The sequence below is a fragment of the Salmo salar genome, chromosome ssa18 (assembly GCF_905237065.1).
Source record: "Salmo salar chromosome ssa18, Ssal_v3.1, whole genome shotgun sequence".
Classification (NCBI taxonomy): domain Eukaryota; kingdom Metazoa; phylum Chordata; class Actinopteri; order Salmoniformes; family Salmonidae; genus Salmo; species Salmo salar.
Window position 1 is genome coordinate 48,156,999 of NC_059459.1, and position 17,544 is coordinate 48,174,542.

The 17,544-nt window shown below is 41.5% G+C and overlaps 1 protein-coding gene across 3 annotated transcripts; it reads right to left on the bottom strand.

Moving 5' to 3' along the window:
* Nucleotides 1-1,001: 1,001 nt before the first annotated feature.
* On the bottom strand, nucleotides 1,002-16,943 carry LOC106604008 (ciliary-associated calcium-binding coiled-coil protein 1-like). Of its 3 annotated transcripts, XR_006760434.1 has the most exons (8): nucleotides 16,036-16,723; nucleotides 15,773-15,867; nucleotides 15,520-15,689; nucleotides 12,462-12,600; nucleotides 12,211-12,283; nucleotides 9,746-9,918; nucleotides 7,076-7,234; nucleotides 1,002-1,141 (listed from the first exon to the last, which is right to left on the bottom strand). XR_006760434.1 is itself a non-coding variant. In XM_045701199.1 (6 exons), the coding sequence occupies exons 1-6, from the start codon at nucleotides 16,108-16,110 to the stop codon at nucleotides 1,058-1,060; spliced, it is 636 nt and encodes a 211-aa protein (XP_045557155.1). In that variant the 5' UTR covers nucleotides 16,111-16,724; the 3' UTR covers nucleotides 1,002-1,057. The 3 variants fall into 3 exon arrangements, 1 of the variants encoding a protein (XP_045557155.1); XR_006760433.1 differs by having other exon boundaries at nucleotides 9,746-12,283; nucleotides 16,036-16,943; XM_045701199.1 differs by lacking the exons at nucleotides 7,076-7,234; nucleotides 9,746-9,918 and having other exon boundaries at nucleotides 16,036-16,724.
* Nucleotides 16,944-17,544: the final 601 nt, after the last annotated feature.

The window sequence follows — 17,544 nt, forward strand, 5'->3', positions numbered from 1 at the left end:
TATTATAGACTGTGTGGTGTATTGTGGATATGTTATAGACTGTGTGGTGTATTGTGGATATATTATAGACTGTGTGGTGTATTGTGGATATATTATAGACTGTGTGGTGTATCGTGGATATATTATAGACTGTGTGGTGTATTGTGGTTATATTATAGACTGTGTGGTGCATTGTGGATGTTATAGACTGTGTGGTGTATTGTGTTCATAGTGGATATACTATAGACTGTGTGGTGTATTGTGGCTATATTATAGACTGTGTGGTGTATTGTGGATATGTTATAGACTGTGTGGTGTATTGTGGTTATATTATAGACTGTGTGGTGTATTGTGGATATATTATAGACTGTGTGGTGTATTGTGGATATATTATAGACTGTGTGGTGTATTGTGGATATATTATAGACTGTGTGGTGTATTGTGGATATATTATAGACTGTGTTGTGTATTGTGGATATATTATAGACTGTGTGGTGTATTGTGGTTATATTATAGACTGTATTGTGTTCATAGTGGATATATTATAGACTGTGTGGTGTATTGTGGATATATTATAGACTGTGTGGTGTATTGTGGTTATATTATAGGCTGTGTGGTGCATTGTGGATGTTATAGACTGTGTGGTGTATTGTGTTCATAGTGGATATATTATAGACTGTGTGGTGTATTGTGGATATATTATAGACTGTGTGGATATATTATAGACTGTGTGGTGTATAGTGGATATATTATAGACTATGTGGTTTATTGTGGTTATGTTATAGACTGTGTGGTGTATTGTGGATATATTATAGACCGTGTGGTGTATTGTGGATATATTATAGACTGTGTGGTGTATTGTGGATATATTATAGACTGTATTGTGTTCATAGTGGATATATTATAGACTGTGTGGTGTATTGAGGATATATTATAGACTGTATTGTGTTCATAGTGGATATATTATAGACTGTGTGGTTTATTGTGGATATATTATAGACTGTGTGGTGTATTGTGGATATATTATAGACTGTGTGGTGTATTGTGGATATATTATAGACTGTATTGTTTATTGTAGCTATTTGCAGGCAGAATGTTTCAGTGGTTCTAGTCTGGTGCTGAAGATCTCCTCCTGGACTCTCAGCTTCTCTGTGAATTCAGCCTGTAACAACACAAGAGGAAAGACATTGATAATAGTTTGGATAATTACTCATTATTTACCACATGAAGAGTGCTTCAACGGTGTCATCCAAAAGACGAATGCATTTCCCTGGCTGCATGTATTACCCCGGCTGCATCTATTTCCCCAGCTGCATGTATTTCCTCGGCTGCATGTATTTCCTCGGCTGCATGTATTTCCCCTGGCTGCATGTATTTCCCCGGCTGCATGTATTTCCCCGGCTGCATGTATTTCCCCGGCTGCATGTATTTCCCCGGCTGCATGTATTTCCCCGGCTGCATGTATTTCCCTGGCTGCATGTATTTCCCTGGCTGTATGTATTCCCCTGGCTACATGTATTTCCCTGGCTGCATGTATTTCCCTGGCTGCATGTATTTCCCTGGCTGTATGTATTTCCCCGGCTGCATGTATTTCCCCGGCTGTATGTATTTCCCTGGCTGCATGTATTCCCCTGGCTGCATGTATTTCCCTGGCTGCATGTATTCCCCTGGCTGTATGTATTTCCCTGGCTGTATGTTGGGCTGTATACTTGAGAATGGAACAGTTCCAACCTACTTATGGAATTCACCCACAGCTTGTCCTACATTTGATCATTTCAACATTTCTACCATATAAGGTATGATGAGACCCACATGCCTGTTGATACTCCTAGGAACATATCCCCTTCAGAGGGAAAAAAAATGAATGTTATTAAATATCGTTTAACAAGAGAGCAGCGATTTGGCCCGAGACGATCCACAATGAAGGTTAAAGCCGTCACTACCAACAGGAGATTGAGGTAGAGAGGCTGCTGGGAGTTCGTATCCCACACTGCATCTCTCTCTCTCTCTGTGTTGTGACAGGAACTGAGTCGTTCTATTAACTCATCTGATCAATGGGATCTTCTTCTATAAGTGTAAACTGTAGCAGTTAAATATGTCATTGACCTTGAGCAGACAGAAAAGAGAGAAAGTCATTGACCTTGAGCAGACAGAAAAAGAGAGAAAGTCATTGACCTTGAGCAGACAGAAAAGAGAGAAAGTCATTGACCTTGAGCAGACAGAAAAGAGAGAAAGTCATTGACCTTGAGCAGACCGAAAAGAGAGAAAGTCATTGACCTTGAGCAGACAGAAAAGAGAGAACGTCATTGACCTTGAGCAGACAGAAAAGAGAGAAAGTCATTGACCTTGAGCAGACAGAAAAGAGAGAAAGTCATAGACCTTGAGCATATAGAAAAGAGAGAAAGTAATTGACCTTGAGCAGACAGAAAAGAGAGAGAATGGTTAGAAATAGCTGTAGTTGTATGGTGGTGGATCATTCAGAATCAGGATGCTGCACACTGTTGGGGATGAAGAATCACATTACAGCAGAGCCACTCAATAACATGGACACCAGTCAGTCAGCCAGTCAGTCAGTCAGTCAGTCAGTATGTCAGTCAGTCAGCCAGTCAGTCAGCCAGTCAGTCAGTCAGTCGGTCAGTCAGTGTATCAGTCAGTCAGCCAGCCAGTCAGTCAGTCAGCCAGTCAGCCAGTCAGTCAGCCAGTCAGCCAGTCAGCCAGTCAGTCAGTCAGTCAGCCAGCCAGTCAGCCAGTCAGCCTGTCAGCCTGTCAGCCTGTCAGTCAGTACAATACACAACACAGTCAGTATGTCAGTCAGTCAGCCAGCCAGTCAGCCTGTCAGTCAGCCTGTCAGTCAGCCTGTCAGTCAGTCAGTCAGCCTGTTAGTCAGTCAATCAGTCAGCCTGTCAGTCAGCCTGTCAGTCAGTCAGTCAGCCTGTCAGTCAGCATGTCAGTCAGTCAGTCAGCCTGTCAGTCAGCCTGTCAGTCAGCCTGTCAGCCTGTCAGTCAGTCAGTCAGCCTGTCAGTCAGCCTGTCAGTCAGTCAGTCAGTCAGTCAGTCAGCCTGTCAGTCAGCATGTCAGTCAGCCTGTCAGTCAGCCTGTCGCCTGTCAGTCAGTCAGTCAGCCTGTCAGTCAGCATGTCAGTCAGTCAGTCAGCCTGTCAGTCAGCCTGTCAGTCAGTCAGCCTGTCAGTCAGCCTGTCAGTCGGTCAGCCTGTCAGTCAGTCAGTCAGCCTGTCAGTCAGCATGTCAGTCAGTCAGCCTGTCAGTCAGTCAGTCAGTCAGTCAGCCAGTCAGTCAGCCAGTCAGCCTGTCAGTTAGTCAGTGCAGCTGTTCAGCTCTTTATCACACAGGCCTGTCTACTGTGATTTACGTCTGTCACCCTATTCAATATTTAGTGCACTACTTTCAACCAAGGCCCATAGCACTCTGGTCAAACGTAGTGCACTACATAGGGAAATAGGGTGCCATTTGGAACACATCGCTCCATGTCTCTATTGTCCTATTTAGACCTATCATAATGAAAACCACCTGTACTGTTTTATAAACATGACAACAATTACTATAAAACATCCCTACATGTCTCCATTGTCCTATTTAGACCCATCTGTCACGTCCTGACCAGTATAAGGTTAATTGGTATTGTAGTTTGGTCAGGACGTGGCAGAGGGTATTCGTGTTATGTGGTTCGGGGTGATGTGTTTTGTTGAAGGGGCATTTGGTTTAAGTATTCCGGGGTTTTTGGGCACTGTTTGGTTTTCTGGTATTCTATGTTTAGTCTAGTATGTCTGGTTCTATGTTTGGTTAATTAGGGTTGAGACTCTCAGTTGAAGGCAGGTGTTGTCTATCTGCCTTTGATTGAGAGTCCCATATATTAGGGTGTGTTTGTGTTTGTTATTTGTGGGTGATTGTTCTGTGTTGAGCCTATGCTTTGCCAGACTGTTGGTTGTTCGTTTATTCTCGTGAGTTCGTGTTGTTTTGATGTTCATTTAGTCTGTAAATAAATACACACGATGAGCATACACATACCTGCTGCGTTTTCGTCCTCATTCACCGACGACAACCGTGACACCATCATAATAAAAAACCACCTGTACTGTTTTATAAACATGACAGCTATTAGTATAAAACAAAACCTGCGTTTCCTGTTTACAGTTTTTCTCAGTCGCTTTGGTGAATTTCTTAGATCAAAAGTGCCATTCTTGATACTACTTGTTCAAATTCCAAATCATCTAGTCACTTGTGCACATCATTAAAGCAATTTCTTATTCCTTTGAACAAATTGCAATTGCTTTTGTACATATTGCAATTGATAATGTACAAGTGTCAGCTTTTTTCCACATTTTCAATTGCTCATGTCATGTTGATCAAAATATAGTAGATGGTTCTCTGTTGAATAGTGTTACCCCTCAAAACATCTAGGCATTAGTTCCTTGCATAAGCCATTACATGCAAAATTGTTGAACTATTTGTCATAAACTGTCAAGCATAGTTTTACACATTTCTATTAGACCTTTTGTACAGAAACGTGAATTGATGAATGGTGCAGGTGAAATTGACCCTCACTCATGAAGGAATGTAAAGTGTTAGTTCAACCAACAATCAACCAGTTGTCTAAATTGCTCAAAGGTGCATCTCATGAAGAAACAATTGGCAAGCATATATAGACAGACCACAACACTGAGTTGCAAATTTCCAATAATGGATGGACCAGGAAACGAACAGGGTCAACAGCCAAGAGGAGGAGGAGGAAGAAGAGGAGCAAGGATGCGTGGTGGAAGGCAAAACAGAGGAAGAGGCAGAAGAGGACATAGGCGCATATCTGATGACATAAGGGCCACTATTGTAGACCATGTTGTCAATCATGGCCTTACAATGGCTGAGGCGGGTCGAAGGGTGCAGCCGAATATTGGGAGATCAACCATGTCCTCAATAGTTCAAACGTTTCGAAGAGAGAACAGGTATGTCCACCAATGTACAGTGCACAGTTACTGTATATAAGCAGTATACTGTATACTTCCTACAATGCTTCATATTACAGTAGTCCACTTGTATTTCACAGCATACAGAAATATACTCTATACAGATACATACTGCACCTTACATGCACCCACCTGTATGTTTTACAGTAAAATGTGTGTTCGCATAGTTTTTGTCTATGTGAAAGTGTGCGATGCATCACTGCATTTTTCCCCACATAGGACTGCAAGATTACCTCAAACAGGTGGCAGAGGACGCCTTTTCACACCTCAACATGAGGAGGCTATTTGCACCATGGTCCAAGCAAACAATGCCATGAGACTCAGGGAAATACAAAGGACCATTATAGAAGACAACGATGTCTTTGAAAACATCCATACGGTTAGCATCTCAACCATCGACAAGGTGCTGCATAGAAACCAGATGAGTATGAAACAGCTGTACCGTGTACCATTCCAAAGGAATGAGGACAGAGTTAAGGAGCTACGGTACCAGTATGTACAGGTAAAACATATATCTATGTAACTACTTTACAGCAACATTTTATAGTGATATATAGTACAGTAAGCATAAACTGCACACATTTCCATTGCTGTGGAAGGAACATGCAATATATGTACATTTTATGTCACTCTTCCTTACCAAAACAAATTCAACTGTGTGTTCTGGGATATAGCGTATAATGGAGTTGGAATCAAGTGAACCCTCTCACAACTTTGGATACGTGGATGAGGCTGGCTTCAACCTGACCAAATGCAGAAGGCGGGGTCGGAATATCATCGGTCACAGAGCTACTGTGGATTTGCCAGGCCAACGGGGAGGAAATATCACCATGTGTGCTGCTATTTCGGAGCATGGTGTCCTAACCCATATCCCCCTTATAGGGCCATACAACACCCAGCATCTACTCAACTTTTTAGAGACTCTCTACAGGGCTCTCATCCCTGATGATGAGAGGGGTCTGTTTAGAGAGGATTTGCCAAAGTATGTGGTCATTTGTGATAATGTGAGTTTCCATCGATCAAACATAAGGCAATAGTTTGTGACCCACCCGAGGATGCTCATAGAATTCCTCCCACCTTATTCACCATTCCTTAACCCAATTGAGGAGTTCTTTTCAGCATGGACTTGGAAGGTGTACGATCGTCAGCCACACACACAGATGACCCTGCTGGCTGCAATGGATGCAGCATGTGAGGACATCACAGTAGACGCCTGCAGAGGATGGATAAGGCATTCCAAAAGATTCTTTCCACGTTGCATTGGAAGGGAAAATATTCGGTGTGATGTGGATGAGAATATGTGGGCCGACAGACAGGAACGTCTGGATGTGTAGAGACAGCACCAGAACAAAGTTGTACCTTAGGGGGGGTTTCCTGTGTTTCTTTCTAATTTCATTTTTTTCCTTTGTGCCCCTTGGGTTGTCCAGTCTCTTTCAATCAATAACCCACATACAGTAATATGTAAATAGTACTGTTGAAATTGATATATGCCATAGAAGTGCAGCCTTGTGCATTTTCAATACAGTAACTGTCATCCAAACTGAAGCCTAAGTTTACATCAGGTAATACTGTCAAAGTACACAGTTCCATTGACAACATGCCTAAACATTTTGATGACCTTGTTCGTGAACAATGACTCAATGACTTATCATTCTGATGACACTGACATGATCATTGGCATGAATATTTACTTTTGTGAGATGTACTAAGGATTTTTAGTGACTGACTAGCTTTAGAAACACATCTATTGTATATTGCAGTTTGTACAAATTGTTCTGAGAAATGCACTTATTATTTTGCACATGTTAGGGATGATGTGAAACATGCACCAAAGCGACTGAGAAAAACTGTAACATCGAATATATTCAACTTGTGAGAACTTGTGAAGGAAGATATGAAAACGTCCAACAACAATCCCAAAGCCTGTGTTCTGCTGCAGTCAGCGTGGTTATATCTGGACTGGTTATTGGAGTTCAGCTGAGAACTGGCCTCCAGATGGAACAACGATCCAATTCAACTGTATATATAAACACCAGTATACATGAAGGTTGTACATTTCAATAAAAACTATACAACAAAAAGCTTTAAAGGACTCAGGATTCATCATGAAATCTCACCTGTAGGTTTCTCAGCATCTCTTTGGTCAGGTCATCCAGCACGTCTTTCACATCCTGAACATTGTATTCTTCAAACTCTGTAGCCTTGTTCTCCTTCTCTTGCTCCAGAACTGTTTCACCTGGTACCTCTCCATCCTCCACCTGGCTGGTCCTCTGTCCCTGGGTCAACAGACCACCTATCAGACAGGCTGGTCCTCTGTCCCTGGGTCAGTAGAACACCACCTATCAGACAGGCTGGTCCTCTGTCCCTGGGTCAACAGAACACCACCTATCAGACAGGCTGGTCCTCTGTCCCTGGGTCAACAGACCACCTATCAGACAGGCTGGTCCTCTGTCCCTGGGTCAACAGAACACCACCTATCAGACAGGCTGGTCCTCTGTCCCTGGGTCAACAGAACACCTATCAGACAGGCTGGTCCTCTGTCCCTGGGTCAACAAACCACCACCTATCAGACAGGCTGGTCCTCTGTCCCTGGGTCAACAGACCACCTATCAGACAGGCTGGTCCTCTGTCCCTGGGTCAACAAACCACCACCTATCAGACAGGCTGGTCCTCTGTCCCTGGGTCAACAGACCACCACCTATCAGACAGACTGATCCTCTGTCCCTGGGTCAGTAGAACACCACCTATCAGAAAGGCTGGTCCTCTGTCCCTGGGTCAGTAGAACACCACCTATCAGACAGGCTGGTCCTCTGTCCCTGGGTCAACAAACCACCACCTATCAGACAGGCTGGTCCTCTGTCCCTGGGTCAACAGACCACCTATCAGACAGGCTGGTCCTCTGTCCCTGGGTCAACAGACCACCACCTATCAGACAGACTGATCCTCTGTCCCTGGGTCAGTATCAGACAGGTAGAATATTCCAGAAGGAAGATCCACATCATTGTTCCATTATGTGCATGGTGCTGCATGTTGAATAGGAACGAGATGAATGCAAAGCTACTGGCAGGTTCAGAATACCATTACAACTTCAACTACAATATCCTACCCTTAAATTATGTTGCTATATGTTTAAATCAACCGTTATGGTATTTAACTACAATATCCTACCCTTACATTCTGTTGCTATATGTTTAAATCAACCGTTATAGTATTTAACTACAATATCCTACCCTTACATTCTGTTGCTATATGTTCAAATCAACCGTTATGGTATTTAACTACAATATCCTACCCTTACATTCTGTTGCTATATGTTCAAATCAACCGTTATAGTATTTAACTACCATATCCTACCCTTAAATTATGTTACTACATGTTCAAATCAACCGTTATGGTATTTAACTACAATATCCTACCCTTAAATTCTGTTACTACATGTTTAAATCAACCGTTATAGTATGTACTAGCAGTGATCAGTCATAAAGTCAGGCTTTAGTTCTCAGTAAAGAGGTCTTCAACAGTGTGACAGCGCCCACCTGTGGTCATATGGGAAACGGCATGATCACTGACTTGGAATAGGAGTTGTGGAAAAGGAGTGATACTAACTCAGACATAATACACAATAATATAATCTGTATCATTTATTTATCTACTTGTCTTTTTAATCCAGATAGTATACTAAAATAGCAAACTACCTCTTCCTGCTGTTCAACAGGAGTCATGTAATGAGGTAGTCATCAGTAGTCCTACAGTACAGTACCTCTTTCTGCTGGTCAACAGGAGTCATGTAATGAGGTAGACATCAGTAGTCCTACAGTACAGTACCTCTTCATGCTGTTGAACAGGAGGAGTCATGTAATGAGGTAGTCATCAGTAGTCCTACAGTACAGTACAGTACAGTACAGTACAGTACAGTACCTCATCCTGCTGTTCAACAGGAGTCATGTAATGAGGTAGACATCAGTAGTCCTACAGTACAGTACCTCTTCATGCTGTTGAACAGGAGGAGTCATGTAATGAGGTAGTCATCACTAGTCCTACAGTACAGTACCTCTTCATGCTGTTCAACAGGAGGAGTTGTGTAAAGAGGTAGACATCAGTAGTCCTACAGTACAGTACAGTACCTCTTCATGCTGTTCAACAGGAGTCATGTAATGAGGTAGTCATCAGTAGTCCTACAGTACAGTACAGTACCTCTTCATGGTGTTCAACAGGAGTCATGTAATGAGGTAGTCATCAGTAGTCCTACAGTACAGTACCTCTTCATGCTGTTGAACAGGAGTCATGTAATGAGGTAGTCCTACAGTACAGTACAGTACCTCTTCATGCTGTTCAACAGGAGTCATGCAATGAGGTAGTCATCAGTAGTCCTACAGTACAGTAAAGTACCTCTTCATGCTGTTGAACAGGAGTCATGTAATGAGGTAGACATCAGTAGTCCTACAGTACAGTACCTCTTCCTGCTGTTGAACAGGAGTCATGTAATGGAGGTAGACATCAGTAGTCCTACAGTACAGTACCTGTTCATGGTGTTCAACAGGAGTCATGTAATGAGGTAGTCATCAGTAGTCCTACAGTACAGTACAGTACAGTACCTCTTCATGCTGTTCAACAGGAGTCATGTAATGAGGTAGTCCTACAATACAGTACAGTACCTCTTCATGCTGTTCAACAGGAGTCATGTAATGAGGTAGTCATCAGTAGTCCTACAGTACAGTACCTCTCATGGTGTTCAACAGGAGGAGTCATGTAATGAGGTAGTCATCAGTAGTCCTACAGTACAGTACCTCTTCATGGTGTTCAACAGGAGTCATGTAATGAGGTAGACATCAGTAGTCCTACAGTACAGTATCTCTTCATGGTGTTCAACAGGAGTCATGTAATGGAGGTAGACATCAGTATTCATGCCTTCTTCCAGCAGAGCTACAAAGTCTGCTGAGCTGATCACCTCTATGGTCCTCTGGAATACAGTTAGTCAGGAAACATAGAGGTTGTAATCTCACCCATGATCTCACAGTAGAATATGTTGGATGTTTGCCTTCACATTTGTGAATATATTAAGACAAGGATCATATTACCTGGTAACAGAGCTTGTAAAGATATCAATGGGAAATCAAACAGACTCATAATGGCAACCAAACTACCAGGGAGGAGTCGCTGTACTACAGCTCTCTGTCTGGAAATTATGAGTTTGTTTATTATGTCACATCCTGGAACGCTGCAGCTCCTAGAAAAGACCTCTGGTTGAACAAATCTATTTAATGAGATCTGATGTTATTATAGGCTCCATACATGCTGTGATAATGAGATCTGATGTTATTATAGGCTCCATACATGCTGTGATAATGAGATCTGATGTTATTATAGGCTCCATACATGCTGTGATAATGAGATCTGATGTTATTATAGGCTCCATACATGCTGTGATAATGAGATCTGATGTTATTATAGGCTCCATACATGCTGTGATAATGATATTGAATGTTATTATAGGCTCCATACATGTTGTGATAATGAGATCTGATGTTATTATAGGTTCCATACATGCTGTGATAATGAGATATACTGTTATTATAGGCTCCATACATGTGATAATGAGATCTGATGTTATTATAGGCTCCATACATGCTGTGATAATGAGATCTGATGTTATTATAGGCTCCATACATGCTGTGATAATGAGATCTGATGTTATTATAGGCTCCATACATGCTGTGATAATGAGATCTGATGTTATTATAGGCTCCATACATGCTGTGATAATGATATCGAATGTTATTATAGGCTCCATACATGTTGTGATAATGAGATCTGATGTTATTATTGGTTCCATACATGCTGTGATAATGATATTGAATGTTATTATAGGCTCCATACATGCTGTGATAATGAGATATACTGTTATTATAGGCTCCATACATGTGATAATGAGATCTGATGTTATTATAGGCTCCATACATGCTGTGATAATGAGATCTGATGTTATCATAGGCTCCATACATGCTGTGATAAGGATATCGAATATTATTATAGGCTCCATACATGTTGTGATAATGAGATCTGATGTTATCATAGGCTCCATACATGCTGTGATAAGGATATCGAATATTATTATAGGCTCCATACATGTTGTGATAATGAGATCTGATGTTATCATAGGCTCCATACATGCTGTGATAATGAGATCTGATGTTATCATAGGCTCCATACATGCTGTGATAAGGATATCGAATGTTATTATAGGCTCCATACATGCTGTGATAATGAGATCTGATGTTATTATAGGCTCCATACATGTTGTGATAATGAGATCTGATGTTATTATAGGCTCCATACATGCTGTGATAATGAGATCTGATGTTATTATAGGCTCCATACATGCTGTGATAATGAGATCTGATGTTATTATAGGATAGATAAATGCTGTGAGAGGAACAGAGTGAACTGGTCCGGTGTGGCACAGTTGGTAGAGCATGGTGTTTGCAACGCCAGGGTTGTGGGTTCGATTCCCACGGGGGACCAGTATGGAAAGAAATCTATGCATTTACTACTGTAAGTCGCTCTGGATAAGAGCGTCTGCTAAATGACTAAAATGTAACTGTTGTGATTGACCTTTGTTTCAGCACAGTACATGCAGTATAGGGCCGGTACATTTACAGAAAGGTGCTTCCACTAGTTTGACTTCTCCTGATGGTGAGTTAGTCAGAGATGACAGATAAATGGTCTCCTGATGGTGAGTTAGTTAGAGATTACAGATAAATGGTCTCCTGATGGTGAGTTAGTTAGAGATGACAGATAAATGCTCTCCTGATGGTGTGTTAGTTAGAGATGACAGATAAATGGTCTCCTGATGGTGAGTTAGTTAGACAGAGATGACAGATAAATGGTCCCCTGATGGTGAGTTAGAGATGACAGATAAATGGTCCCCTGATGGTGAGTTAGTTAGAGATGACAGATAAATGGTCTCCTGATGGTGAGTTAGTTAGAGATGACAGATACATGGTCTCCTGATGGTGAGTTAGTCAGAGATGACAGATAAATGGTCTCCTGATGGTGAGTTAGTCAGAGATGACAGATAAATGGTCCCCTGATGGTGAGTTAGTCAGAGATGACAGATAAATAAATTCTTAGGGACAATGACAGGAAAGGACTCTCTTTATGGTCACTGCCCTTCCAAGTTACTCACTAGCTTCCTTAAGGAAACCTCAACATACATACGGACACACTGACGCACGCGAACACACAGCCTCACCTTCTTTCCAAGGAGCAGTCCCTCTCTAGGTTGGTTGAAGAGAAACTCATATAGTCGGTAGTTCTGAAAGAGACTATAGTAAAACAGGTGAACCAAGATTAGTAGCCAACAGATCAGAACATCAACATCCACTATGAGTGAGGTTCACTGCTCTGAATGGATTATCACCAGGTCAGCAAGGACAGTGTTAATGTGATATTAATCATGTAGACCCTACAAAAAAAAAGGCAAATAGAGAAGAGTCTTGCTACCTGCACTTCAGGTAGTCAGTGATGGCCATGGCCTGCTCAGCATCAAACAGTGAGTCAACCTCTGGAGAAAGAGACTGGCGTGTTCCTGATATCAACTTGGCAAACTCGTTCAGGTTATCACCAAATGGCATCTGCTTCTCTGGGACATGAAGGACAGATATGAATACAGATATTAGCCACAGCCAGTCGATATTGACGTTAGCCATAAGAATCTTGACTGGAAGTTCATTACTTTTCTCTCTAGCAGGAACGGTGCTGTGCCAAGATCAGGACAGCAAGGAGCGTGAGATGTGTCAAATCGAGAAGATTGAAATACTGCTAGTTTTTTATGAAATTGCCTTTTCGTCAGCATGCTAGGCTAGCTAATGCTAAAGCAACCCATTAGATTCGACAACACTTTCGGTAGATACTCGCCACAACGCAAGGCATTGCATTTAGATGGAATTCAATGGGCATTGAATATAGCATTAGCTAGCCTAGCATGCCGACGAAAAAAGCAGTTTTAAAAAAAAAACACACAGTCCCTAATGAAGGTAGAGATGATTAGGTGGTGAACACAGTCCCTAATGAAGGTATTGATGATTAGGTGGTGAACACACAGTCCCTAATGAAGGTATTGATGATTAGGTGGTGAACACACAGTCCCTAATGAAGGTATTGATGATTAGGTGAACACACAGTCCCTAATGTAGGTATTGATGATTAGGTGGTGAACACAGTCCCTAATGAAGGTATTGATGGTCAGGTGGTGAACACACAGTCCCTAATGAAGGTAGAGATGATTAGGTGGTGAACACAGTCCCTAATGAAGGTATTGATGATTAGGTGGTGAACACACAGTCCCTAATGAAGGTATTGATGATTAGGTGGTGAACACACAGTCCCTAATAAAGGTATTGATGATTAGGTGGTGAACACAGTCCCTAATGAAGGTATTGATGGTTAGGTGGTGAACACACAGTCCCTAATGAAGGTATTGATGATTAGGTGGTGAACACAGTCCCTAATGAAGGTATAGATGATTAGGTGGTGAACACACAGTCCCTAATGAAGGTATTGATGATTAGGTGGTGAACACAGTCCCTAATGAAGGTATTGATGATTAGGTGGTGAACACAGTCCCTAATGAAGGTATTGATGATTAGGTGGTGAACACACAGTCCCTAATGAAGGTATTGATGATTAGGTGGTGAACACAGTCCCTAATGAAGGTATTGATGATTAGATGGTGAACACAGTCCCTAATGAAGGTATAGATGATTAGGTGGTGAACACACAGTCCCTAATGAAGGTATTGATGATTAGGTGGTGAACACACAGTCCCTAATGAAGGTATTGATGATTAGGTGGTGAACACACAGTCCCTAATGAAGGTATTGATGATTAGGTGGTGAACACAGTCCCTAATGAAGGTATTGATGATTAGGTGGTGAACACACAGTCCCTAATGAAGGTATTGATGATTAGGTGGTGAACACAGTCCCTAATGAAGGTATTGATGATTAGGTGGTGAACACAGCCCCTAATGAAGGTATTGATGATTAGGTGGTGAACACAGTCCCTAATGAAGGTATTGATGATTAGGTGGTGAACACAGTCCCTAATGAAGGTTTTAATGATTAGGTGGTGAACACAGTCCCTAATGAAGGTATTGATGATTAGGTGGTGAACACAGTCCCTAATGAAGGTATTAATGATTAGGTGGTGAACACAGTCCCTAATGAAGGTATTGATGGTTAGGTGGTGAACACACAGTCCCTATTGAAGGTAGAGATGATTAGGTGGTGAACACAGCCCCCAATGAAGGTATTGACGATTAGGTGGTGAACACACAGTCCCTAATGAAGGTATTGATGATTAGGTGGTGAACACACAGTCCCTAATGAAGGTATTGATGATTAGGTGGTGAACACACAGTCCCTAATGAAGGTATTGATGATTAGGTGGTGAACACACAGTCCCTAATGAAGGTATTGATGATTAGGTGGTGAACACAGTCCCTAATGAAGGTATTGATGATTAGGTGGTGAACACACAGCCCCTAATGAAGGGCAAAATGTGTAGAATTGCTTTCAATCTTTCAAACTGCAACCTTATCTCAGATTGTGAAGTATTGGAGAAAATTAACTCTAAAACGTCTTTTTTCTTCACTCTGTTGTCAAGAGGGGGGCCACTTAAAAATTCTCGCAAGGTGGGGTGGGACCCCAACGAAATGTTAATTAGGGCCCACAAAAGGGCTGTCTGCATGTGTGGGTATAGATGTGGATATGCAGGCCTGCGAGCCACTGTGGCCAGTCATGATGAGTTCAGATTTTGTGGCCCCCACCCCAATCAAAGTTTCTCCATCCCTGCTTGGGGTGCACTCGTGGTAACAAATCAAAATTATAGGTTGCACAGCAAATTACTCATCACATATGTATATACTGTATTCTATCCTATTCTACTCTATCTGTCTATGCATTACTCATCTCATATGTATATACTGTATTCTACTGTATCAGTCTATGTATTACTCATCTCATATGTATATACTGTATTCTATACTGTATTCTGTACTATTCTACGGTATCTCATTCACTTAATAATGTTTACATATGTTGCATTACTCATCTCATATGTATATACTGTATTCTATCCTATTCTACTGTATCTCGTTCACTTAATAATGTTAACATATCTTGCATTACTCATCTCATATGTATATACTGCACTCTATACTATGGTATCTCATTCACTTTAATAATGTTTACATATTTTGCATTACTCATCTCGTGTATATACTGTATTCTATACTATTCTACTGTATCTTAGTCCGTTCCGCTCTGACGTCGCTCGTTCATATGTATATAGTCTTAATTCCATTTCTTTACTTTAGATGTGTATGTATTGGGTATATGTTGTGTAATTTGTTAGATATTACTTGTTAGATATTACTGCACTGTTGGAACTAGAAGCACAAGCATTTCGCTACACCCGCAATAACATCTGTTAAACACGTGTATGTGACCGATAAAATTTGATTTGATACTGTCTGTTACCTATAAATCTTATGACATACCCTTGATATTGTCCAGTAACAACTGCAGTAGAGCCATGATGAATGAGATCTGTTGACAGCTGTAGTTCATCTCCCTGGCCCACCAGAAGCCAGAGACAAAGTAGTCCAACAGGGCTGCCTCCTTCACACATGTCTGGTAGTTCTTCAAACCAAGTATTTCTTCAAACTGGCTGTAGTAAAAACAAAAGGTTAGCATACATGAAACACATCCAAAATAAAATGGCTACTTGACCGATATATCCGTGTTACTTACAATTGCACTTGTTCCACTGTCAAAGCCAACAGCATGTTGATTTGTTCATGGGAAATAAGTTTCCATTGAGGGTTGGCTTTTTCAGCATAATTTTCCTGTAATAATTGGATTCAGAACACAAGTGAGTTTGGTTAGCTAGCCAAACTAGGTTAGCTCTAGCTATGAGAACGGTTTGGTCAAATAATCCAAATAACCAGACAAATTATGTAGTAAATATGTCAAATAATATCAACTATTAATAGGGTTTTAACATGTCTTCCTACTTTGGACGCAGCATCATTTCTGTCGTTTGCATTTTTATCCGCTGACTTGTTGCTTTGTTTCGCTTTTGCAGACATGTTATTGTCACCTGCGTTACCATGGCAGCATTTCCGCAGTGGACGGGCCACTTCCGTCCAGCTTCCGGTCAGTCTGGTCTATCGAGATGGATAAAGCTGATGCTAAGAATCTCAGTGTTGCCAACTTAGCGATTTTTGTCGCTATATTTAGCGAGTATTCACACCCCATCTAGCGACACATTTTCAACAAAAAAAGGATAGCCAATAGCTACTTTCCTTTGCTGAGGAGTTGGCAACAGTGTGCTAGATCTGTGTAGTCAACTTGTAACCAGTGATGTCCGGAGAGCCGTACTTGATACTAATAATTTTGTGCGAATAGCATGCCGTCTCCTCTATAAAACAAAGTCAATGAAAGTCCAGTATGAAGACAGGCAGAAGCTGCTTCTCCAGTAGAAAACCTCGACCACAGCGCTTGAAGGCGTTGCCATGGTGTTGCCTGGCTGACCTCATGGGTAGAAACATATCCGGGTTACCGGTTGTCTCGCACCGAACTGCGCATGTGCAAGCCGTCAACTCAAAAGGCATTCGTTTCGATATAAAGTTGTTTTTTATGAAAATGAAAAAGTGTAATTTTTCTCCCTTTCACTCGGTTGGAGTAATAACATGTTCAACTACTTAAAACACTAGATTAAATCTATGTGGTGCTTTTATATTTCGTGAAAAAATGATCAAATAGGAATGAAAGCGGGATCTGCATTGAATAGAAATGAAGAGTGGACATTCATTTCCTGATTCAGCTTTGTAGAAATATATTTTCTTTAGGGTGTTAGGGTCACGTCAATTCGAATCTGGTATCAGAACAAAATAGTCAGCACAGAGTAACTACTCATTTCTTTGTACTTTAATTAATGCAAACACTTGAATGGTAAGTATGATGTTCGTATATACGGGCTCACTGAAACACCACGCAGGGCAGACAGAGAACTGGAACGGCATTACAAGTTCTTCTTTAATACTCTGACAGAGATAGTTCCCGCTCCTTGCTGGGCCTGTCAGAGTAGAGGCTGGGTGTGGTTTAGACTTACTCCAGCCTATCGTTGGCGTGCAGGCTGGTCCCAGCCTCGTGACGTATCACATGTTGCCAGGCGTAGTTATTGTCTTTGGCAGATATCTTACCTTGTGACTGCACAATGCACAGTTCTCTGAAACCCCTACACCCCCCTTTGTGTACATCCAAGTCACGTCTTGTTTTCGCTGTTATCCCGCAAAAGCTCTTTTGAAACCCTATTTTAAAGCATCAGCATTCTGTCCACATGACCCACCATCACATGAGCCACTTCCTCAAACACACAGCAGTATGCAATTATCTGTAGCTTATATACACTTAATATTGTAGCATAGCTTCTCCGTTATATTATATAGGTTATGCAAACAAATAGTTCATTTCCCACAAGGGCCTGCGGTCCAAACACTGAAAAGATACACCTTGTCCCC